Consider the following 27821-nt stretch of genomic DNA (forward strand, 5'->3'; position numbering starts at 1 on the left):
CTTAAAATCTAATTTTAATGGTAAATAATTAATTATTACTTATATACCTAATTTCTTTTAGTAATAATTATATCAAATACTTCATTAATGAAGTAAAAACCCTTTTGGCTATTAAACAAATGTCTACTACATCACTAGATGGTTTTATTAATCCATTATTCCTATCTTTCAAATTAATTAATATAATATAACGAGTAGGTAACCATTTTATAATAATTTTTAAAAATATAAAAATTAAATGACAAAAAGATCAAAAAATTAAACAACACCCAACATGTGTGTAAAGAATAATGATAACAGCAATCCTACAATATTTATACAATATAGTAATATTAATTTTTATCATGCGTCGCTAGTGTGCATGTGCATCGTGCGATGTGCTTCGGTGCTTCGTGGGACGCAGAATATCGTCAACATACCTAAGTAACTACTATACATGTTCCGCCTATAAGTATAAGGCCTATGAACCCAACAAACAGGGGCGAACGCAGGAAAAAATGTCGGGGGGTTTTGAAAAAATTTAAAGTAGGCATTCATAAATATCATATTATTCATACTGTATTATACTTTTACTATTTATTTTAGACACTTATACTATATACATTCAGTGCCGTAGCAACTAAATCCGTACTCCGTAGGTAATATATACCTAAATAAAAATTAATATAAATCTATTTCCTATTCAAATCATCGATATTCCGATCAATGACGAGATAAAAATAAGTTTTGCACAAATTAATTGCACTCAAAAACGTCATGTTTTACCGACCAACGTAAAACACTCTTTAACGCCAAAAACTATAATAATTTATATATTTTATTGATATTACAGTTAATTTTTTAAAATCATTATTTTTATGTACAGTATATACTTACCTAATTGTATGTCTGTATGTATAAATTAATATTATACAAATTATACACTATACTGTAAATTCTAGATGGTAGACTCTGAGATGGTTACTTTTGTCATTCGGAGCATAAAATAATGAATTAAATAAAAAACTAACTATTTAAACTCTCAAAATGATAATTGTGTACTTAATCTTGGCGGAGGTTAGAAACAGAATGGTTTAACAAAATAATAATAATTAGTTACCAATAAATGAAAAACGATTCGTTATCGTCGTGGCGTCGTCGACGGTCGACGCACACCGAGAACGTAAACATCATTGGTAATTCCACATTTCTACAAAACAACTTAATAAAAATAACAACTAATATAGATAATCTCTACAATAATATAGTAAGGCCTCGATAATCCGAAAACAGGCTAATCCGAAAGACGCAGTAATCCGAACGGGCTTGAGAATTATCTCATCGCCATAATATGTACATATTATTATGTATGTATTTATAAATAATATTTTCTGGTAATACAATTTTTCGATTATATGGGACAAGGCATACCAATTCATAATTGGAACCAGTGTACAAAAAAAAAATCAATATTTTAAACGGTAAAGTTCATAAATATATTAATATTTTTATGTATTCATTGTCTTTTGAAATTACGAGTTTTTATACGATTAATACGAATAAAAATGAAATTTCATAAATTGAAATTACATTAAAATTTATGTTTTTTTTAGGTAGGTAATCCGAACAAATCGCTAATCCAAACGACCCCTTTCCCCAATCTCGTTCGGATTACGAGGCCTTACTGTATTATTATATTATTATGTTTAATGTTTAAACATATAATATTGACTACGTAGTACGGACACAATATACATCATATAAGAATAGAATAGTATTATTTCTCAAGTCTAAAGACTTTCTGTACATTGATCGATTGTATTTATTAACTAGTATTGGTTTTATACTTTTATATAATGTAAAGATATTATGATCATTAGATATTATTTTCAAAAATTGCTCAAATAATATAGAATACGTTGAAGTTTTTGTAAGTAAAATATACAAATTGTCCGTTGTAATTTTTAACATAAAATGCAAATTTTCATTTTTGCGCCCGAGGCGTAGGCACCTCTCGCCCCTCTTACTACGGCCCTGTATACATTATACATAATATACATATTACATATCATAGATTAATAATTAATTATTAAAATTTGTCATTTCAATTTAAATTATAAAACAAGATCTATACGTCTCGGTTTTTTTGCCATTATATATATGAATTTCCCGTAGACGGTAATTACACTCGTCATCTGTCTACATTACGTAGGTACATCATCAAATTGGCAGACACCGATGTTGATAAGTTATAAATAAGTTATGACACTTATAACATACTGTCATATTTATCATACATGTTAATGGTAATTTTACTGTATACATTGATTTACAAACCATAGGAGAAGGGAAACTTTTTAATAACTAATAATTTATTTTAATTTTTTGAAATTGTATTACTTTATTAGTAATACATTTGTAGGTAAGATAATTTTATTTTTTGTACCTGCTATTTCGTGGTTAATCCCCCCCTGCGTTCGCCCTTGCCAACTAATAAAACCTACTATTCTGAGTACGGATGTGACTGGATATGTTTTATCACCAGTCACCAGATCAGCCCTCAAAGGTCCACAATATCAAAAAGAGAAATTCATTTCCTACTCTTGTCTACAGAGTCGTCGTTGCACAGACTGCTAAAATTTAATTTTGTTTATAGTTTCTATTATCTTTAAGTTTAACGCATGTCTGATACAGTTTATGTTTTCACTTGAAACCATCGTTATTATGTCTTCTTGAAATCGGCCAAGCTACTTTTCAAATTTTCGAGATTTTTATTGATTTTAATTTTTAATATTTTTAATATTTTTCAACTAACTATTTTTAATTTGGCCCACGTTACGCAATCCATATTACTAATTTTTAGGTCGACAATAAGACATCAGTTATACGCGTGTGGTCGACTGTCGTCGATATAATACGTAATTATAACTGTTACTAATAAACTGTTAATACTTCTGCATAATCAAAAAAATAACAATTTTCGGTGTTTTACGCATTCGCAAAACGCTCTATTTTACCTAATACAAGGAATATAATACTTTTAAAACGTCGATTTACCTAGGTTTCAAAAAAAAAGTTAAAAATTCGCGTGAGCGCTAAACTAGATTTGTTCCATGCGTTTTACCTATGTTGAGCATGGACTAGAGAGAGAAAATAAATAGTTGACATTTGAATTAAAATAAGTGTTTTTGAGTTATCCAATAGTTTTCTGTTTTTCTTTTAGATAGGTACCTATTCTAAAGGACCTTCAAAAATATCCAATGTTTGCGATGCTTGATAATATGTTAACATCGTAATATTAAAATATCATATCAAATTGTAATTTATTTTGTAGATGTATCAATAATATTTAGTGATTCTACGAAATGCAGTCATATTATTTTATTAATTTTGTATAGGTTAGGTTAGGTAACTGCCATTTGGCATATTTGTGAGTCGTAACTTTCAATTTCATGAAATGAGACTCGTGAAATAAGTAATTAATTATTTATAATGAACATAATAAAATGGAAGTGGAACTGCGGACTGCGGTCTGCGGACTGCGGTCTGCGGCTCTGCGCTGCGCCCGCCGAACGCCGCCGCCGCCGCCGCCGCATGCGTAGACTACTACTAGCGATTACAGCGTTATCCAATCTAACTAGCCAAGTGTCCGCAGCGCCTTGTAGCGGCATCCGATTATTACCACGCCGCCGAAAACACGGCCAGTGAGCAATCTATAGTAGGTATTTATAATCAATGCTATTATTTATATTTAACTAATTTTTATATAAAATATTTATAACATTATAACTGACCGTATTCCAATGGCCTAAAATAACGTTTAGTATGCTGTAAAATATGTCGAAGGTCATGTTCCCGAAATGTTATGAAATCGAAGAAAATTAGTCCATAGGCAAACGGTCAATTGGTCCCCGCATAAAAATGCCGTATGCGGACAATCGGTCCCCGTCATAATTTTATACACGGACAATTGGTCCCCGGTCAATATTTTTTGAATAGGTATACGAGTAGGTATAATTATTCTATCTCAGACAGTATTTTGTAATGATTAGGGCTCGATTTAAATGCCTTTTCAAAAATGAAACTATATTTGTATTATTTTGGAATTTAAATGATCGACGGGTGTCTTAAAGATACATTTCATCCTTGTCTAATTTAAAACCTGATTACACCTTATGTTAAGTTCAAAATGAAAATAATTTATATTACATAGTACTATAACTATTATGTAAAATGTAAAAAAATGTCCCAAAGTTTTTTATATTATTATTATTATTATACTTTTTTGGCATGTCTTGTAAGTACTCTTGTCTACTGCCTAGTTTATTTGCATTCTGCACCCACTCGCCGAGTTGGGTGCGCGGAATTAATGTGCGATATATGATGTGATTATTCTTTTCTTTTAAAATTTAAACATTTTGACAACAAATTAAATGAAGATGACCACTCTCCCATCATATTTAAGTATTTAACTTTTAATTTTTTTTTGTAAAATATTTTGTTTTTAACTTTTAAGCCGGGGACCAATTGTCCGTGTATAAATTATGACGGGGGCCAATTGTCCGCATACTGCGTTTTTTCGCGGGGACCAATTGTCCGGGGATCGATTGTCCTAAATCCAGTCCATAATAGATGCGTCCCCACTGGCGTGCGGCTTCAATATTTTGGTGTAGACGCGAGGCCGCGTGGCTTTTATAGCCGATCGGCCGAAGCCGCGGGTTCCCCATGGTTGTCGGTAAACATCAAAGAAAGCCGCGTGGCATATTTAGTGGGGACGATGGCCGATCGGCCAAATGATGATTTTTATACAAAATGGTATTGTAATTAATATAAGTCATTTAAGATGATATTCTCTAATTATTATAAAAAGCGGGTAAGTGGGTATCGCTCTGCTGTACATTAGGGGGTGGGGTGGACCTCTGACTAGGGTAGGTTAAATTTGAATGCAATGATAGGTATCATTGTATACGAAAAACGATTCAGAACGGAGATGATTTGTCAGTCTAGGATATATTATATTTAAAAATTGTCATGTATTCTATTTTGAAACAAATATTTTATTTTTTAATTAGGACGCATTTTGCATAAGGCATGGTTAATCAATTTTTCCAAAAACATTGTATGTAGTTATCATAATTCATAATACCTTATATTATCATAGATCTAAATAACTTGTTAAATTTTCAAATATGACTTATAATTTTTGAATAAAAACAAATGTTTAAAATCGTTTGAGCATAAATCGTTATCGTTACGCTATTTCGTAAAAATTTAAAATTCAAACGCAATTAAAAATTTTCCTATAATGATGTTTCGAGTTTTCTCTATAGCTATTTGAAGGAAAACTTATGAAAAACGTAGTGTTCTATTTTTAATCCTTAGTTATAAACACAAACAATTTTAAGATTTTTAAGCTTCAAAATTACTTCCAAATTTTCGCGTTTTTGACAGATTTTGTAAAAATTTGAACTAGGTATAAACGCTTATAAAAAAAAAATAGTGATTTACGATTTTTAATTTTTTTTTAGCTACAATCATAAGGAGCCTTGTATTACATTTTCAAGTTTTTTTGGTCATCCAAAATATTTTTACCAACATTTTAAAAACAATTCTCATAAAAATCGAAAATTTCAGTTGTCTATAAATAACTAAAAAAAAGGTCAAAATATTTTGAAAATTAAACTACGAGTATATATAGATAATACTAACATAAACATTTGGTGAAAATTTCAAGTATTTAGAGTGATTAGTTTTTGAATTAGAACCATATAGAAAAATCGATTTGGTCGAAAACTGGTTTTGCGTAAATATTCCCGTTTTTCTGTCACTTTTTTTTTTGTTCTTTTGCTTTTGAAAAATTTTACTTTTGACCTCTATAATGCACCAAGCAGATTCACTTTTCCATTGGAAACCACCCCCAAAGTTTAAAATTGAAGCATTATTTCGACTAGTTATGCTGTACACTGTCCACGTTTGAAAATAGAAAGAGTATCTCGGCATATTAAACACACGCACTTGCCTTTAATGTCAACAAAAAAAAACTCCAACTCCCATTCCTGATTAAAATGATAAGTTTTACACTTTTTATTTGTTGTAAATTCTAAATAAATTTGCAACTTATTAACGAAAATATACGGAACATAAACGCGTTGCACACTTGCACGTGACGACTAATTGACGGTCGAGCTATAACTGACAATAATTCTGACTATGTATTATGATTAACCGATAATGGTAAATTCTAAGAATACAATATAGCAATCCGCATTATCCGATTATTTATTACGCGATCGACCGATAATGGTAAAATTAATTTTTATAATGATCGACCTACATTCCTAGAAAGATCGACCAGTCGATCGCGATCGACTGGTTGGCGACCCCTGCTGTACAGTGTACACAGACACACACATCATTGTAAAATCAATACATTCATCACTCCGTTCAGAATCTAAAAACTAATTTTTAAATAAAATTACTATAATTATTTTAATTAAGGGGATTAGAAACATTGATTTTCTATCTTTGTCTAACACACACGTGGAACATACAATACGCTTGACAAAAATTAAGGTACTTCTAGTTGCCCGATTTAAAATATGTAAAGATTTTTGAATTGGTATACAAGTTTACCCTGCATCAGTCGAAGCATATTTTTAATATATTTAATAAAAAAATTGACAAATTCGTAAAATTAAAAATATTTATTCTTATATAAAAGTGCTTCGACCGATGCAAAGTAAACTTGTATAGTGTATACATCTTTACATATTTTAAAGGGAACAACTAGAAGTACCTTAATTTTTGTCTGGCGTATTCTATGTTCCACGTGTGTTAGACAAAGACAGAAAATCACCGCTTCCAATCCTCTTTAATATAATTTTTTTGAAAATCTATCTAGGTACGTATTTTGCACATATTTCATTGTTTTTAACTAACATTTTTGGTAACAAGTATATGGTGTAAATATGTAAATTTTTAAAATTAATGTATTTATATTATATATGGTAAAAAGCCGATTGTAGTGGGGACGGGTAGGCCGAGCGGCTAAAGCCGAGCTGCCAGGCCACCCGGCTAAGCCGCGCAGCCTAGCCGCATGCAGTGGGGACGCACCTTAAAATGGTGTACAATTATATCTACAAAATGTAACACAATGCATCGAAAATCCAATTTAACAATAACCTGCAATTCTGAGTACGGATGTGACTGGAGCGGTTTTATCCCTGGTCGCCAGATCGGACTACTAAGGTTCTCATTGTAAAAATAACAATTAATTTCCTACCCTTGTCCTACCCAGTCACCGCCGACCGTCTGTTGCTATATATGTATATATATATATATATATAGCCATATAGTCATATAGACATCTACAGAACCCCAAACATTTACAATGTACATATATATATGGATATTGGCTATTGTATAAGATATTTTATCTCTCAGGTCAAAAAATGACCGTACACGGGATGTAAAATAAGTGCGTCCTAAAATACGTGACTTCGCCGATAACTGTTTATTTTCAATAGTGTTTGATAAACTTCCAATTATTACTTAATATTATATGGTACCTATGTATTAATTCAGCAGCTGATAATTAGCAATTCATCAATATTACACCATTAATTCGATCGGGTACATTTTTGGGAGATTTAACTATATTCATATTTTTATGCTATATAAAATATAATGCTCAGAAAGTTATATAATAATTAAAATTAACGTTGTACATCCAGTTGTTATATTTTGGGTTATATGTACGAAGGACGAAGGTAATAAAGGAGATTCGTTTATTCAATTAATGTATGATGGTGCGAAGTAAAAAATACTGTGACATAACATGTGGTGAGGAAATACCTATAAATACAAGACAAATCAAATTAATTCTGTTAGATGGATTTCTTTTTTAAATGTATTAATTTAATGAAAATTTGAGAACTAATTATTTTTAAAAAAACATGATGAAGTTCAGCCTTCTCCCGTATAGGCTATTTAGTTAACCAATGACAACCATTTTCAAACGCAAACTTATAATACCAAGTTAAAATTTATTAACTTATTAGGTAGATAATTAGTGACTAATAACTCAATAACTAGTCAGCTGTACAATACTTATACAAATAATAATATTAATAATTGAGGATTTGAAAACTATGAAAAATATTAAATAACATGCCAACGATGACACCTATTCAACTATTGTTTTCAGCCTCTCAGGTCCACAGATCAGCTGTCAACTTCAGTTTGAAATTTTCGAATTGGATTTAGTGATGCGAGAACGTCTGTACACAATACACATCAAGCAAATTAGACAGTCTAATTTACTATCATAAAGATGTACTATAAATGTTTTATAATGGATAATGTATATAGTGTATACTGTGTAAAAAAAGAAAAGGAGAAATCAAATTGTTGTGTATAATATTATATGAATAGAGTACGTAACAGTGGACGAAAAAAACGTCCACGGAAAAAAAGTCCCCGGTAAGAAAGTCCCACGGATGAAAAGTCTCCAAATTAATATTTTATTTCTCGTAAGTTCAGTCTTTTATCATATAGGTTAGGTAGGTATATATAGGTATACATAGCCCATAGGTATAATACATGTTACATATTTTTTTGAAAATAATTCTAGGATTAAAAATTATCGTAGATAAGTATTTATATACATAATTAGGTACATTTTAAATTTATTGAAAATCTTATATAATAATATAATATCTTAAACATATACTTAATAATATTATTTAAAAAATATAAAAATGTATTTGTTCAGATATGCACCCCTCGCAAAATAATAAAAAATTGAATAAAATATGTCCTATAGGCTATAATATTATTTAAAAAATAGAAATATGTAATTATTCAGATATAAAAATCTCTTTCATATTATATTTTTGACTTAATGGCCTAAAAATTAGGAATATCTGCAGATTTGTCTTCATCAAAACGTTGGCATAACATGTTCAATCGAACTTCAATTTTTTTACTAGCTTTTGTTTTTTCCGATTAATTTCTCCTAAAAATGCACACGGAATTCAGCCAATGCCATTCTTGCCTTGTGATATTATTCTATTATATTATTTACAGATCTTTTATATTTGAATAATTAAATTTTTATATTTTTTAATTACTATTATTATATGTTTAAGATATTATATTATTTTCAATAAATTTAAAATGTCCCTAATTTAATAATTATTAGTTTGTGAAATCAAAATACCTAATAACAACACTACGTGACAGATAAAGTTCTTACCTATGCGTTGTGGAATTTTGATAATTCTAGTAATTCTACTATAAATACTGAGGGAAAACAGTCGACTGGTGGGTCGTAACGACGTATTTATTAAAATAACATTATTGATTTGAAAGTACCAAAAAAATACCTTTGAATAACAAAAACCAGGGGGGTAAACCACTAGTCAATTTTTTGTACACCAAACTTCCAACCCTGTGTACTTCCATGTATTTCCGTATACTTCCCAGTACTTCCAAGTACTTCCATGTATTTCCGTATACTTCCATGTACTTCCAAGTATGTTCCATGTACTTTCTAATACTTCCATGTATATTTCTAAATATTTTAATTACCTACAATTACTTTTCTAAACACTTTCAACATGTTATACATAACATGTTAAAATATTTTAGTACAGTTTAATTTATTAGAAGCTTAAGTAACTGTTTGAAGTATCTATAATTTTACATCAGATAATCCAAAACTCTTTAGACTTCATTTATTATGTAATTAAAAACATATTATACTTGATAGGGCAAAAAGCCAAAGAATATTATAATATTTTTTTTTTAATTTTCAATGCAAGATATTAAAATGTTATTTACAAACAGAATGATACATATAACCATAAGACGTAGCTTATCAGGAATGTAAAACGTTTTTTTTTTTTTTTTAATTTACGTTTAAATGTTTTTAAAACAATGGTAAGTGCTTACAAATCGTTTGCGATTAATGTTTTTGAAAATTTTGTTATCGGTGGTGTATGAACCATCCTTATAATATACCCTTATTTCATTTGTTATTGCATGAATATTAAGTTATTAAAAAATGTAATATTGTAATTATAGATTCTGAGCAGAGTGATGAATGTATTTATTTTAGAACGATGCTTGTTTTTTTTTTGTGTGTATCATCACCTTTTAGGTCAGTAAAAATACTTAAGAGACCGTCACGGGAGGAAAAAATCGACCGTAAAAACACTTTTCTATTTCCAATAATACTCTGGCCTCATTGATCGCAGAAACATGATTTTAGTATCATATTAATCACGAGAAGTTGCACTTAAAAATCTTGGAACAGATTTTTGATTTATATTTTCTAACCAATTTTATTTGCATTTGAAGTTTGTAACAAATTTTAATTTTTTTAAAAAATTATATAAAATCAGCAAATTGAGGTATCGAAAATCTGTTCCAAGATTTTTAAGTACAACTTCTCGTGATTATTTTGATACTAAAATCATGTTTCTACGATCAACGAGGCCTGAGTACTATTGGAAATAAAAAAGTATGTTTTTGGCAAAAAAAATCATGAATTCGCCGTCGTCATGTGCTGCTCTAGTGACTACACTGGCAGCATTTTGAACAGTACTTCTGCCACCACCCCGCGTTCATAAGCAGCGGTACCGCTCCATAGGTCAAAACTGGTTATCTATCTCGGCCGCACGCTGGTTATAAATAGCCAAATTGTCAATATGAAAATAATAATTTTGTCATTGAATAATATTATTTTACATTTCCAATTTTCGTATTCCTATTACTATCGTATTTTACGCAAAATGGAACCAAATCTTAAAACTGTAACTAATCAGCGAGAAAACAATTTTTTTTTCAAACTGTAGTAAACTATTCGATAAAATTGAATATTTGATATTTCAGATGAATTTTTTTACATTTAAATCAGTATAACTGTATATTATGTAAAAAACTTAAAATCATACGCTGTGAAAAAAAATATCAACGATGGATAAATAAGTATGTAATATTTCATAATACTAAGTACACAAATTATTGTTTTTGTATATTAATTAACATTTAATCAGCATAATATACGCCAATTTTATTATTGTCTGTCAAACAAAATTTGCTGAAACATTAAACGATTTATATAATATTACTAATTTACGAATATATTTTACAGTATTACATTGTTTATTAATTTATATTATATTTGTAAGGTGCAAGTATACTGTAGTAATTATATTCCTCTATTGGCGCACAAAGGTAATTTGAGAGCACGAGCAGTTAAAAAAATTTACCCACCTGCCCACGCATTTTTATTTTATAACGTACCCTAATAATTTTTGTTTCAATTAGTGATTCATTTATATATTATTTATGAATAATATTTTATGCTATAATCTTCAGTATAAAATACGTAGGTTAGGTTATGATATGATATGATAATTATAGAATTATACTTGTGTATAAAAAGTATCTACCTATCTATGTAAAATTAGAATTTTACGGAGACTCTTGGAAGTTATGTGTATATTTTCAAAAAAAAAAAAATGCTGCGAATGATAATTTGTATAGCCGATAGGACTTAGGTCAATTATAATTTATATGTAATATGTTTGATTCGTATATGTCTTTATGTGTTATCTTATTCACGTCGTCGATAACATAACAGAAAATCTCTAAATAAATAACAATTATTTAACTATTTAATTATTAATGATAAAACATTAAATATTGAAATAAATGGATTCAAATATTGACATCCTGCATGTCTAACTGTTCACGCCAGTTATTATTGGTAGAAGTAAACTAGTAACTAATACATTTTCGCTAGATTTTTATTACGGTTTATATATTTTTAAATTATTTATTCACGTGAAAATGGATCAACTCAGCAAAAAAACTCGTCGCTGCGCATCAAAAAAATTATCAGTTAAAAAATCGCTGAGTTCTCGAGTGATGAATATTCTAGGAATTCGTGATAAGACTAAGAGGTAGGTACCTATATATTATTATTATAAATTTAATACAATTCACTAAAATTATGTTAACAAAGTCCCAATCCAAAAATCGCAGAACCTATTGTAGAATCATGTTACTTAGGTGCTGACAATCAACCACCATGTTCATCAAAGGAAATAATTAGGTAAAGTTTTAAGTGTAATAATTTTTAGGTTGTTATTCAAATGTATAATACCCCATAACTATAATATTAATTAAAAATAAGTTATAATTAAACTTAATCTATGTACTAGTATGATTTTTAATTATATAATACAATTTTATTGTAATTATTTTTAAGTCACAATCCAGAGGCCATAGAATCTGTTATGGCAACTTTTTTCTTGGGAGCTGTTAATCAAACACCATGCTCATCGAGGGAAACAATTAGGTAAAGATTAATAATTTATAGCCATTTTATTGTATGAAATCTACTATAAATTTTTATTTTTATATATAAAACATACATCATATACATTTTTTTAGATTCTGAACGAAGTGATGAATGTATTGATTTTACAATGATGTGTGGTTTTTTTTTGTGTCTGTGTACAGCATAACTAGTCGAAATAATGCTTAGATTTCAAACTTTGAGGGTGGTTTCCGATGTAAAATTGAAGATCCTTGGTGCATTATAGAGGTCAAAAGTAAACGTTTTCCAACAATATCCAATTTTCACCAAATGTTTATGTTAGTGTTATCAATATACAGTTTAATTTTCAAAAATTTTCGAATTTTTTTGAGTTATTTATAGACCACTGAAATTTTGTATTTTTTTGAGAATTTTTTATTAAGTGTCGGTAAAAAAATGTTGGACGACCAAAAAAACTTGAAAATTTAATACACGGTTCCTTATGAGTTGTTCTTATTGTAGCTAAAAAAAATTAAAAATCGTAAATCACAATTATTTTTAATAAGCGTTTACAGTTCAAAATTTTACGAAATCTGTCGAAAACGCGAAAATTTGCAAGTAATTTTGAAGTTGAAAAATCATAAAATTTTTTGCGTTTACAACTAAGGATTGAAAATACAACACTAAGTTTTCTATAAGTTTTACGTCAAGTAGCTATAGAGAAAACTCGAAGAATCATTATAGGAAAAATTTTAAGTGCGTTTGAATTTTAAATTTTTACGAAACAGCGTAACGATAACGATTTATCCTCAAACGATTTTAAATATTTGTTATTATTCAAAAAGTATAAGTCGTAGATACTTGAAAATTTTATCAGTTATTTAGGTTGGCGTTTTCTTAAAATGATTTAAATTTCAAAATATTTTGAATTTTTTTGAGATATTTATAGATGACTGAAATTTTCAATTTGTCTGAAAATTTTTTTTTGAAGTGTCGATATGAATTTTCAAGTATCTACGACTTATAATTTTTGAAATATAACAAATAATATTTAAATTCGTTTGACTCGTTTGAGGATTAATCGTTATCATTACGCGATTTCATAAAAATTTAAATCTCAAACGCTCAAAACATTTTTCCTATAATGACGCTTCAAATTTTCTCTATAGCTATTTGAAGCAAAACTTATGGAAAACATGGTGTTAAATTTTATAACCTTAGATATAAATACAAACGATATTATGAATTTTGAACTACAAAATAATTTGCAAATATTCATGGTTTTGACGAATTTCTGTCAATATTTGAAATTTAAATGCTAATAAAAATTTAATTTGAATTTCCGGTTGATATTTTTTTTGAGATAAAGATTGACAAATTTGTAAGGAATCTTGTATTAAATTTTCAAATCTTAGATTTAAAAGGAAATTTTTTTATGAATTTCAAGGATAAAATAATTTACGAATTTTCGTGATTTTTACGTATTTAGTCAAAATTTGAACTGTAAATGCTTATTAAAAAAATGTGTGACTATATTATATTTATTTTATTTTTCAAATAATATTGTATAAATATTTTAGGAGCCTTGTATAAAATTTTCAAATCTTAAGCCGGATTCCCACGACTGGTGTATTTGGCCAATATTTGGCACTGGTGGTTACTTGCCATGCCGTCGGATCGCCATACTTGTACAATTATTTGTCACTGGTGTCGTTCCCGGCGATTGTCGGTAAATGTGACACAAGTCAAAGGAACGGCCAATATACTTGTATTATTGATCCCACGACCGGTTCGTATAACAGCCAGCAATGGGAACAGACAACAGTGTACTTGGCTACTTGCACTAGTGCTCCGGTATTGGCGTACTTGTCAAGTACGCCAGACGTGTGAGCACCATATTCGTGCACTGGTCAAATGTACAATTATTGGCGTATTTGGCAAGTACACCAGTCGTGGGAATCCGGCTTTAGGTATAAAAAGAAAAACTTTTATGAATTTCGATCTAAGATAATTTGAACATTGCCGTAATTTTTATGTATTTAGTCAAAATTTGAACTTCAAATGCTAATAAAAAAAATCGTGCCTATGTATTTTTGTAATTTTTTAATCACTGTATGAAGAACTTATGAAGAACTTTGTATTAAATTTTCAAGTATTTTGATAGGGCCAAAAAATTTTATCAACACTTCAAAAAAATTTTTTCAGAAAAATTGAAAATTTCAGTTGTCTATAAATACCTCAAAAAAAGTCAAAATATTTTGAAAATTAAATCATGTAAAGAAAATGCCAATCTAAATAACTGGTAAAATTTTCATGTATCTACGACTTATACTTTTGAATAATAACAAATGTTTAAAATCGTTTGAGGATATATCGTTATCGTTACGCTATTTCGAAAAAATTTAAAATTCAAACGCACTTAAAATTTTTCCTATAACGACGCTTCGAGTTTTCTCTATAGCTATTTGAAGGAAAACTTATGGAAAACTTAGTGTTATATTTTTAATCCTTAGTTATAAACAAAAAACATTTTATGATTTTTCAACTTCAAAATTACTTGCAAATTTTCGCGTTTTCGACATATTTCATAAAAATTTTAACTATAAACAGTATAAACGCTTATTAAAAAAAATTGTGACTAACGTTTTTTAATTTTTTTTTAGCTACAATAAGAACAACTCATAAGGAACCGTGTATTAAATTTTCAAGTTTTTTTGGTCGTCCAACATTTTTTTACCGACACTTCATAAAAAAATTCTCAAAAAATCGAAAATTTCAGTGGTCTATAAATAACTCAAAAAAATTCGAAAATTTTTGAAAATTAAACTGTATATAGATAACACTAACATAAACATTTGGCGAAAATTTCAAGTATTTACAGTGATTAGTTTTTGAATGACAACCATATAAAAAATCGATTTGCTCGAAAACGGGTTTTGCGTAAAAATTCCCGTTTTTCTGTCATTTTTTTTTTTTGTTTTTCTCGATTTTTTTGAAAACTGTCGGAAAATGTTCACTTTTGACCTCTATAATGCACCAAGGATCTTCAATTTTACATCAGAAACCACCCCCAAAGTTTGAAATCGAAGCATTATTTCGACTAGTTATGCTGTACAGTCTGTACACACACAAAAAAAAAAAACACATCATTGTAAAGTCAATCACTTCGTTCAGAATCTAAAAATAAAAAATATTTTTTATGTTATTTTATTTATGTACATATTATTATAATATTTTGTATGTAAAAAGGGCATAATTATACCTACGTGCATAATAATAAAATATAACTTTTTGTAAATATATTTTACATGTTCATTTGCCGCGCTAATTAAAAATCATCTGTAACGATTTATGGTCACAAATAAAATTAATTAGTCACCGATAGTTTTTTAGTATCGCGGAAAATATATGCGTAAAATATTTAAGTACATTATGTTATATTAAATATTTTATTTTATTATATTATGTACGTTTAGGTAATTATGCACTTTGTGTATAGATAATATGTACATTGTACAATATGTACGTATCACATATTTATAAGCTTATTTATACGTTAGTTATCCATTGTATATGAATCTAAATTCTCAATAGTAAAAATTTGTCTCTAATCCAAATTTGTATATGTATCTCTATTGTATCTTTTAATTTATACATTAATAATTTAATCACTTAAATAATATTGCAAACATACTGCATACTATTCACACCGTCCAGCTCGGATCTAAACCTCGTGGTTCTTTTACCAGTTCATAACAAATAAATATTATTATATTTAGTTGTTAGTCTGTTGACCATCAGCAGCTCGCTTCGCTCCAGCAGTTCACTGTTCATTATTGGTTGCAGTTTGCATATCTAGTGGAAAAACATAATATTTGTTCCGGTCAACTCAAGACAACGTTCAACATCTTCTCCCTTGTATACGTATATATATATATATATTGTACTGTTCAGTTGTTCGTTATCTTTGGCCTTGGCCATATGTAAATAAATCGATATTCTGGTATGGGACAGAATATTTGTTGTCATTATTAATATGTATTCTTTAGCTGAGACTGATCACCTCGGTTAAATTAATATTGCTATTCATGTGTAATAAACCATTTGTATATTGTTGTTATAATTATCTTGTACATTTATTATATTTATTAGCTCATTGTATCTAGTCCAGGGTGTGCGAGTTCTAGGTGCTAACCGCAGAGACAGGAGCTCCTAGTGCGAACACTACATTATATATATTTATATAGATGATATGAACATGATAAGTTTGTATACAGATTGTTTTTTTACTGCAAATTGCTATTGTATTAAATAATATAAAAAATTAAAGTATTATTCTATTTATTTCATATAATATGTTATGTATAACACTCAACTTCCTATATTAAGTTTAAAAATAAAATAAGTAAACAGGTATGTATTTTATACTAACAAAAATATTTAAAACGTTATACTAATTGGAGATGAAAATATCGTACGATAAGTACTTCAGGTCACTAATAAGTAATATCGTAAAAAACGTGACACAGTTACTAAAAAAACCTATTTAATCGTAATGAAATTATTGTTACTACATGTCATTACATGTATTTTAAAAAGTAATTGGGTTAGAAATACAAATCAAGTTTTGGTGTATTATTATTTGTATGCTTTATTTATTGATTAATATTCTTAAGTAAGCAGGGGCTTTAATTAATAAATAGGTCGCGACTCGTGAACTAGGAGCCACGTACTGTGCGCTAGTACATAGTAAGAAATACTTGGATGACAATTTACGCAACGGTCAACTACATTGACGCGAAACATCTATAACGACAGTACGTGATATAATAATGTACCGCTCTCGCGATTATAACACACGCGCCGCGGCGCGTAGATGATGGACGTGGTTACGGCCAGCCGCGACGGCGGCGATACGGAATACAACGCCATCTCTTGAGCGTTGTATGTTTTTCACTTTTACCACGACGGCCTCTTAAGAGGATGTTATACACACATGTGTTGTCTCCGTCTTACAAGTGCGTAACATGGCGAATTTTACGCTCAGCAGATCACTCGAAACTCCGTGAATTTAAAATTTAGAGTGAATTTACCTCTTATAAAAATTAAAAATAACATTATTATCGAGGGCTTTTTTATTCGCTTTTTATTATATTTTAATTTTAAAGTGAGTTATGAGTATTTTAAAATTATAAATTGTTTGTATATCATAAAATACTCATAATTCGCTTTAAAATTAAAATATAATAAAAAGCGAACGAGAAGCCCTCGATAATAATGTTCACTTTAATTTTTATAAGATGTCAATTCACTCTAAATTTTAAATTCACGGAGTTTCCCGTGATCTGCTGAGCGTAAAATTTGTTGTTACGCACTTGTAAGACGGAGACAACACATACGGGTATAACAACGGAATTTTTTTGAGCTGGTTACAGTCAGTTAGACATGTCAATAAAATTGTATTTGTTGGGTCGAAACGATTGAAAATGTAATAGAAGGTTCCTGATATATCATTATAGTGAAAATTAAAAAATATTAAAAATTTGTTGGCACGGGTTTTTTTTTATAAATATTTAAAGTTAAAATTTTGACAAAATACGTAAAAACACTTTAATGTTCAAATTCATAAAAAAATTTTTTTTAAATCTAAGATTTGAAAATTTAATGCAAGATTGCTCTTATGTAGTTAAATCTGTCCCAATTTCAAATTTGGACGAAATCATGTATTAAATGGACCAATAATTTTATTTATTTTTTTATAATTTAAAAATATTATTCTAACTTCTATAATTTACAGTAGAAAGAAGTATTATAAACAAATATGATGATATACAAATAATATGAATTCAACTTAATTTAGTACATAATAATGACAAAATAAATAAGTGATAAATATAATTTAATATCTTACAAACCGTCTCTGCTCAGAATTGTTTTTCGAATACAATGAATATCATTAAATTCAAATTTAATACTATCCATTACAGTGACCAAATCTACAGTAGAGTGACACCCACTTAAAAGCTTTTTTTTGTATACATTTGAACTTTTTCATAAGATATTGTATGCCTATTAAGGATTTATAAAGATTTATAACATGTAAATTTGTTATAAAATTAATAAAACACATAATTTATAATTTTTGACGTTTTTGACGTTTTTGTTTTAATTAATAATTATCTTATATTTATGTATTTTTTGTTTTCAAAAACGTTTTTTGTCCCTGCAATCTAACATTCATTAATTATCTTCCAAATTGAAAAAATTGGGTAAGTGGATATCGCTCTGCTGTACTTACAGTAATAATTTAAAAGTGGATTATCATTGTATACGAAAAACGATTCTGAGCGGACACGGTTCGTCAGTTTAGGATATTTTAATATTTTATAGTTTTATACTATATTCATTCCATTGTTATTATTTCAAAAGAAAAAAAAAGCGTGTAAGTGGGTATCGCTCTGCTGTACATTGTGGAGTTACCCGTTTCCGCCAAAAGTGTACCTTTCCCTTTTCCCCCAATTCACTTTTCCGCCAAATCATAAATTGTTCGATTCCCTTTTCCGCCAAAACCCTACCTTGCCCTTTTCCCCCAATTCACTTTTCCGCCAAATCTAAAAAGTAAGTCTAGTATAATTTAAATATTATATTATATACAATATGCATGTTAGTCATATTTTAATATATTATAAATTATAATTTTATTTTTATTTTATATACATTAAAAAGTTTGTACTATAATGATATATATATATAACGTACCGTAATTTCAACCAAATGATAAATTTATCACTGATTATCGGGATTATTTCCATTCGGGATCGACCCACAAATGACCAAGTTAGTAAATATTCAGACTACTTAGTAGACAATTATCTGACCGATAATTGCGATTATCCTCCAATACTTTGGGCATCACCAAGTTCGAGTTTAAGACGAACCACCAACAATTGCGAATCATTCCATTCGAATTTTAATCGACATTTTTATAAGGAATCACCGTCTATCAATACTTTAGTAACCGTTTTAATTAATGAAGTACAAACTGAAGTCTATGATAAACTAAGAAGTACCCATCTACCAAACGTGGCACAAGATCGTCGAGTTCGTGACAGACAAAAGAGAAATAAACAATTTTTAAGTCAGTATACAAATGGAGATCTTGACAGGTAGTGTGCAGACTAACTATTTGAATTTAATGTCGCAATATTTATATTTTTTTTAAATTTCCAGATATGACTTTGTAAAAGAAATCTCATACAACTATAGTAAAGTGAGCGCCCAGTAAAGTATAAGTAGTAATATAGTAGTAATAGTATAGTAAAATTATAATATGATTGACATGTATATTGTATATATTATAATATTCAAACATTATTCCAATACTAGACTAACTTTAAAGTTAAAGTAATATCATACAACTATAGTAAAGTATAATTAGTAATATAGATAATATATAATAATATTTATAATTTGAATGTTGTTTGTTTGTATATGATAATGCTATAACACAATACCTAATAATGTTTATTTAGATACCAACCTAATGGTTTTTCAATTATTTATGTAATGTATATAATATATTATTATAATTTTTCAATCTTTAATAGATAATGACAGACATGTATATTTTATATAATATAATATTCAAACATTATTCAAATTCTAGACTTACTTTTTAGATTTGGCGGAAAAGTGAATTGGGGGAAAAGGGCAAGGTACACTTTTGGCGGAAAAGGGAATCGAACAATTTATGATTTGGCGGAAAAGTGAATTGGGGGAAAAGGGAAAGGTACACTTTTGGCGGAAACCGGCCATGCCCGTACATTGGGGGTGGGGTGGACCTCTGACTAAGGTAGGTTAAATTTGAATGCAATGATAGATATCATTGTATACGAAAAACGATTCTGAACGGAGACGGTTTATCTGTCTAGGATATATTATAGATTATTAAACATTTTCAAATCTTAGATTTAAAAAGAAAATTTTTTATGAATTTCTAGCTTAAAATAATTTGCGAATTTTCGTGATTTTTACGTATGTTGTAAAAATTTAAATTTAAATGCTTATTTAAAAAAAAAAATATGTTAGAAAAAATATGTATTTTAAATATTTTTTAACTACAGTTGTAACCCCTGTTGTAACAATATATTAAGAGCCGTGCTTTTCTATTTAACCGATAAAATTTGATTATGATTTATAAAAAAAAAAATTAAAAAGAAAATTACAAATGTCATTAAATAACTTAAATACTAAATAAAATTAAACTGCTTTATATAATAAATTTCATACTTAATAAATTGATTAATTAGGGTAATAAAGGGCTGATAATAGTACTTAAAATATTAAATATAAAATTTAATGTCAGGAACGACAATTTGAAATATTTCAAGTTCATGAGTATACTCTAGTTTTTATAAAAACTAAAAATTGATTTTCGTAATATTTATCTCAATGTATGTCTTCATCACTAATTATTTTTATAAATATCTGAAAAATGATTACATTTGTTTGAAAAAAAACCATACAGTATAGTATAACCAGTCATCACAAAGTATATTAAAACAATGTGCATATTAATAAACAATAACAGGCAAAAAGTGCTAAAAATAGACCTCGCAAAATTATTAAACATGTATTTTGAATTATTTTAGATAATAATATATAGGTAGTGTTGATTATTGTATCATACTGTTTTAAAATTTATTTTAATTATACTAAATCGAAATTCCATTACTATACAACTAATCTAAATTCTAAAATCTACCTATTACATATTTATAATATAATTATATATTCTACTGACGTATTATAGTTATTATATTTTATTTAAAACCTAACATTGAGTAAATAAATCTTTAAAACTTACCAATTGGAATAAAATAATCTGAAAAACTGTGGAAAAATTAACTAATGTGCTGTATACTGTGTAGACCTAACGTAGTAACGTGTACATACAACGGACACGACTTCGATCGGACTGGAGACGGCTAAGCAAATAATATTAAGCCAAACCCAACCATATTTATTAATAGCCATACGGCAAGCTTAACCATTTTCATTTAAAACCGGTATAATTCAATTATTTTTAAAAATATTTCATTCAAAAATAAAGAGTTATTATTAATTACTCAAGCCAAAATTATTTAATAATACAATAAAATAAACACATCACATAGGTAAATAATATTATTGTTATTATTATGAGAGCATGATGGTAGCTGCAAAACACCGGTTCTTATCATGTTTACTTTTAAATTGGACAATATAGGCATACACGTTCTTTACTTGCTGTCTTAATCACTCCAAATAAAGTTAAATAATAATTGTTTAATATCGGTACTTCCGCGTACTTCCACATACTTCCAAGTACTTCCACATACTTCCCAGTACTTCCACGGACTTCCGTGTACTTCTTAATACTTCCAAAGTATTTCCTAATATGTGTACACCTACTTCCACTGGTGGTTTACCCCCCTCAAAAACCCATAGCTACCCGGACAATTTCCTCCCATTTATTTTTCAAGTTTATTATTGAATATTAATTAATTTATAATATTATTTAATAAGAATTTTTTTTTTTTAATAAAATATTTTTATATTAAATAATATAATTTCCTCCTTATGTATGGAGTACATAATGATACATTGATACAAAGAATGAAAGAAAAACACAGGTAGAACAAATAATATAAGTGAAGGTTTCAATAATACATTTAAAACTTGGTAAGAACTCAGCATCCAAATATTTGGATGTTCATTGAAGCACTACAAAAGTCAAATTCAATGGCAATTAATAAATTATTAAAAATTAAAACAGGTACGATTTTTTTTCCGAAAAATAAATAAATATGAAAGACGATTACAAAATATGTGCTTAGATATAAAATAAGAATCAGAGATTAAATGTTTTTTACAAAATGTATCATTTTTATGTCGACAATTTTAGACTATTATACTTATATAATTTTTTTACGTTTTATTATACAATTTTTATTATATTTATGAAAAAAAAAAATAATTTCTTATTAAATAATAAATTATATTATATTATTCAATAATAAACTTGAAAAAAAAAATGGGGGGAAAATGTCCGCATCGAAAATAATATGTTGGAGGAAAATATCCTACTACGCCAAAAACAGTCGGGGGAAATCGCCCGCCATTCCATAGCTCTATAACGTACTGAAGATACAAAATAAAATTATATAAATTTAAATAATTAAATAATTATTTAATTAACATTAATTACCTAGTTAAATAACGCCTACACAAATACCAAAATTTCCGAGGCTTATTGAGATGAAGCATGGACATGCTATTTATGTAATAAATTATGTATTATGTATTATATATTATATTATATATTATATATTATATATTATAATTACATGTAATTTAGTGTATACACTAGCGTTTCCCAACCTTTTTCCCTCGCAGCACCCTAATCCCTACTCATATTTAGCCGCGGCACACTTGTCACTGACTTATATAATATGTATACATATTTTTTTTATACCAGACTTTCATCATATTAAATATTAATACCAAAGTAGTTGTTTATGATCAGTATAATATTACTAGCAAACAGTTTAAAATGGTAAGATAGGAAAAAATATGATTATTATAATTTATTATCCTAAATCATGGGTCACCAACTAATTTCTATGGGGGTCCGTTTTGAAACTTACCAAACTTTACGCGGTCCAAACAGTTTCAATGACATAATTTATAAATTTGTGATTATATTTATTTATCTATTCACATTGTATTTTACACACATTAATAAATAGGTATATACATTTTAAAATTTGTATTTATATTTATTTATTTATTTAAATTGAATTTATAAAAAAAAAGATTATGTTTGAAATATTTCATTTTTAATGTGAAAAATTGGTCAAATTCATACGCGTCACTCCGACGACGGCGCGTTTCCCTCGCCGGTTTGGCGCGTATGAACTTAATCAATGTAAAATGAAAACGAGCTCGCGGTCCATAAAAAAAGTGCTCGAGGTCCGTATCCGGACCGCGGTCCGCCAGTTGGTGACCCCTGTTAGGACAAAGGAAATATTTAATTTATTGAAATGTAAAAGCAAGATACATTACAATCACAGCTGACAACAAACGTCTAACTGACTAATATTTAAAATTATTTAATAAGAAATAGTGAACAATATCCCCGATAAGAGAATCGTAAAAACTATTTTAACCAATTACCGAAATTTTACGTAAACGTTTATTAATAGTCGTGAAATTTCGCGGCACACCAATATGGGCCTCGTGGCACACACACACACACACACACACACACACACACACACACACTCACACACACACACACACACACACACACACACACACTATTAAAATACAGGTGATGTGTTACTAATGGAAATTATAGTTTGTAAATCTCAGAAATAGGTATACACTGTATACCTAAACAGGTACAATCATCAATTAGGCAACTGCTGATAAGTAGACAGTAGTCATTGGGCGTGTGTATTTGTGGGTAATTATTAATCTATCAATATTATATATATGATAATTATAGTTATTCAAGTATGATATTACATTTTATATTTTTCGAATTTATAGTTTTCGAACCACTGAAAATAAAATATCGTATAAATGCCTACGGATATTCTTATTTTTGCTCACTGGCAGTGATCAGGGGCACCGAAACGTTTTGCCTATGACAAATGTCATATACGATTTTTGCGCCTGTGAATCTAATAAGGCAGTTACGAAGCCTGACGGAAATTCGTGTTCGACCGCGGGGGTCGGAATTTTGTCCGGGCGTGTTCGCGAGCGGTTACTATTTGTATTGCAATCGGTAGTGCGGGACAACTGGTTCTGAACCGCGACAGAGACTGTTGGTAGTCGGTGTTAACAGCCATTACCACACTGTCCCTATCGGTTGTCAACTGTGCCTATCCGATGCTCTACTTGCGCAGACTGACCTAATGCGGTGTGTGTAGCGTGGGCGCTTGTGTCCCCGCCAGAGGATAAAGTGGGAAAAAATTCCAGAGGGGACTAATGTTTCCAAAAAGTTTTGAGCGTTCCATATATAATTTTATGTATAATGTCTAATGTATAAAATCCTAATTTGTTAAAGGGGACGCTTTTTAACCGCCGTCAGAGGTAAGGGGGCTGAGTCCTCCTGCGTCCCCCCCACTTTAACCCCTGGTCCCCGCCACCCATGTGGGTGGACACCAGTGACGGTTTTGGGGGTCAGGCAAGTGAGGCGGTGCCTCACTTGTTATTTTCAGGAAAATAAAAAAATAGGTATATAGGTATTTAGTAATATTTTGAATTTTAATCATATACTTAAATTTTAATATTTAATTCATATAAATATGTTTATATTTTATATACATATACTATACACTATACATAGACGATAGACATTAAATTCTTTATGTTAAACAAAATTGTGGAATATTTAATTTATTTGTACAGAACTTGCACGCAACGCGAGAATCGCTGCGCGTCGGCGTCGCTGCAGCCTGTAACGTTATATAACTATTATATAATATTACGTATTATAGCCGTTACCGCTCCCTTCCCCGGCAGGTTATTTATATTAAGTAACCATTAGTTTCTTCGGAACTATAAAGGTAGGTTTAGGCCGCGCGCACATTGTGTACCGAATTTGTTTCGTACGAAAACGTACGAATACTGGTCGTACGAATTGATTGCGCACATCGAATACGTTTTATTCATGCGATTTATTCATTTGTCCATTGCCGGCGTACGAACGTTAATGAAATCCGGACAAGTTCGGATTGTTTTCGTACGTCGAAGTTACACGCACGTATACGTACGAACAAATCGCACCAAGTCTGCGCGCTCACATAGTATTTGGTAGATCGGGATCGTTCGTGCGTGTACGTACAAGTTCGCACGAATCAAATTCGTACGAAAACGCATTCAATGTGCGCGCGACCGCTGAGTTCGAACGAGGCGGCGGCCGTCGTCGCCCAAGTTGAAGCATGCGACATGCGAGACGCTTCTACGCACACACATGTAAACCCGTAAAATAGTGTAAAGAGCGCATGCGCAAAACGCCGTCAGAGGCGACAATACACCAACCGCCTCGTGTGCCAAAGTTATACACAAAACACGTTACGCCGCTACTTGCTATATATGTGGGGCCGGCCGCCGCTCGCATTGCTGCTGCTGCTGCAGGGAGCTTTGCTAATGGTACACGGCCGTCCCGCGTCTGTTATCATTTGGTCAAGAAATATTATCAGCGGTATAATAATATAATAATTAATTATCTTTATCTATGAATATGATTAATATTTAATTTGTTGGTTAATCTCTTTGTGTTAGTTCGTATATTCGTCTGTCGTCAAGTCGTAGGACGTGTGTCATTATTCTTGTAAATATTTATTCGAGTAAAAAAACTAGAAGTATTGATTTACAATACAAATCATAAAAACATTTATATTATATGTTAATATATCATATTATATTAAATATTTTGTATATAATGTGTTATTTTCTAAAATGTATATATTTTATTATAAAAGTTATAAGTTTTTATTGACATAACTACATAAGTCAGGTTATTATTTATTTATTTTTTTGTCACATGGGGCATTACACCTGTTCATTGTTTATTATGTTCTAAGATTATATCAAAGGCTAGTCATGTTATATATTACATTGTTATTTATGTTTTATCTGTGTAAATATATTATGTCAGCCGGTTGTGGTTGAACACGCGTGTCACCGGTGAGGTGAACGAGTTCGGCGGTTGGGTTGTGTAGGTTGGGGGTCTGCGACTGGGTGTCTATAGGTGTTGTGACGGAATAAATTTTCGTAGTTGGCCGTTTGTTTTGACGAACTACCACCGAGCTACGTGGCTGTCGGAAGCACAATTTTATTCCCGTCCGTAATGCCCGAGGTAGTCGCCGAATTGTGTGCGGACTCGCGGGTTGTGGCTCGCTCAGTCCTGGCTGTCCGTCCGGGTGTGTTTGCTGTTCCGTAAGGCCCGCAACGCTACCCACCGGACGGCCGCCCGTTGAACTGGCTTGCCATTGTCCCTATCTCAGTGTTGTAGCGGCTGCTCCTCCGTTACCGCTCGTTGATCTCATGATCAACGGCTGCACAAACGAGAACCGTTCGCAGAGTCTTGCCCGCACTCCCGAATATTTTCCTCCAGCCTAATCACAAGATCCGGCTTCGACCCGGTTATGTTGATACCACGAGCCGTGCACGCGCTACGTAACTCGGCCGTCGTCAACTGTTATAATAACCCTTTACCAGTCATTATGCGTATTACTACTTTTGACGGCTGTGATACAAATGTGGTCGATACACTGTTGAGAGGTCAAGCGGTGTAGGGAGAATTACAAGAAAAAATAAAATTCGGCGCAGGAGAGACGCATTTCTCGCGGCGTTCCGGAAACGCGTATGTCCATTTGTGTTCGCCGATTCTGGATCAGCTGGCGGCGGCGGCGGCTATAACCGGTTTCCGAGTTGCGGCTTGCGCGCTGCGTTATTTTCGGCAGTCCTGTCACGACTAACGGGACGTAGGGCGAGTATTAAGCGGGGTGGTATGTTATGTAACTACAGCCTTATCACGGTTATTAGCGGTTGCGCGGAATTCCCCAGAATGTACCAGAATACTTGTCACGTAATCCTAACTTGAGTGTCCTAGCTAACCGGAAAACACACTCCTGGTTATAAATACCTTAATACTAAGTAATATACAAGCAATTGTACCGAGGTATGTGTCAGCGTGAAAACTCTTACCTTTACGTTGACTTGAGGTTCGATGTTCATCTGAGGGGAGCCAATTTGACGCGGCTACGACGGTGTTGATATTATGGCTGAGGGTCGGCCGGTCATGGTGTGGTGATTGGTGTAGGTAGAGGTGTCACTTAAGAGGACGCCAAACCCGCATGTAAGGTCTCCGTCGTACAAGTGCGTAGCATGGCAAATTTTACGCTCAGCAGATCGCGTTCATCTCCGTTATTTTAAAATTTAGAGTGAATTGACCAATTACAAAAAACTAAAGGCCAGATTATTACCGAGTGGCGAGTGCATCTCATAGGCTTTTTATTATATTTCAATTTTAAGCCGAGTTATGAGTATTTTTAGATATAAAAATTATTTACAATTTTAAAATACTCATTACTCGCTTTCAAATATTAAAATATAATAAAAAGCCTATGAGATGCACTCAGTAATAGTCTTGCCTTTAATTTTTTGTAATTGGTCAATTCACTCTAAATTTTAAAATAACGGAGATGAACGTGATCTGCTGAGCGTAAAATTTGCCATGCTACTCACTTGTACGACGAGGACAACACATGCGGGTGTAGCGTCCTCTTAAAACGAAAACAACTGTCGCTCTGGGTGGTCAATACACGTTGCGTTTTATTTGAACACACAAAAACGAACAACACACAAAAACGAACAACACACAAAAACGAACAACACCAGTTGCGTTTCGTCGACGGACGTGTACGCGTCTCAACGGTCGGACGAAAAGTTCCTT

General features: G+C 30.4%; 2 protein-coding genes across 8 annotated transcripts in view; one reads left to right on the plus strand and one right to left on the minus strand.

The window, feature by feature from the left end:
• The window catches only part of LOC107169061 (uncharacterized), a 90941-nt gene extending 63482 nt beyond the window's left edge, over positions 1-27459 (minus strand). For 5 of the 7 annotated variants that reach the window (XR_016189790.1, XR_016189791.1, XR_016189788.1 and 2 more), the window contains exon 1: positions 27074-27458. The gene's annotated coding sequence lies outside the window, so the exon portion shown is untranslated. Of the gene's footprint in view, positions 1-27073 lie in introns of all 7 variants that reach the window. The other 2 variants (XR_016189793.1, XR_016189792.1) reach the window with 2 other exon arrangements.
• Positions 11826-12387, plus strand: LOC149061637 (uncharacterized). Its single transcript, XM_089216566.1, has 3 exons — positions 11826-11951; positions 12014-12103; positions 12260-12387. The coding sequence occupies exons 1-3, from the start codon at positions 11839-11841 to the stop codon at positions 12351-12353; spliced, it is 297 nt and encodes a 98-aa protein (XP_089072692.1). The 5' UTR covers positions 11826-11838; the 3' UTR covers positions 12354-12387.
• Positions 27460-27821: the final 362 nt, after the last annotated feature.

This window comes from Diuraphis noxia, unplaced genomic scaffold (assembly GCF_037042655.1).
Source record: "Diuraphis noxia isolate RWA-SAM2 unplaced genomic scaffold, SU_Dnox_SAM2 contig0001, whole genome shotgun sequence".
Taxonomy (NCBI): Eukaryota; Metazoa; Arthropoda; class Insecta; order Hemiptera; family Aphididae; genus Diuraphis; species Diuraphis noxia.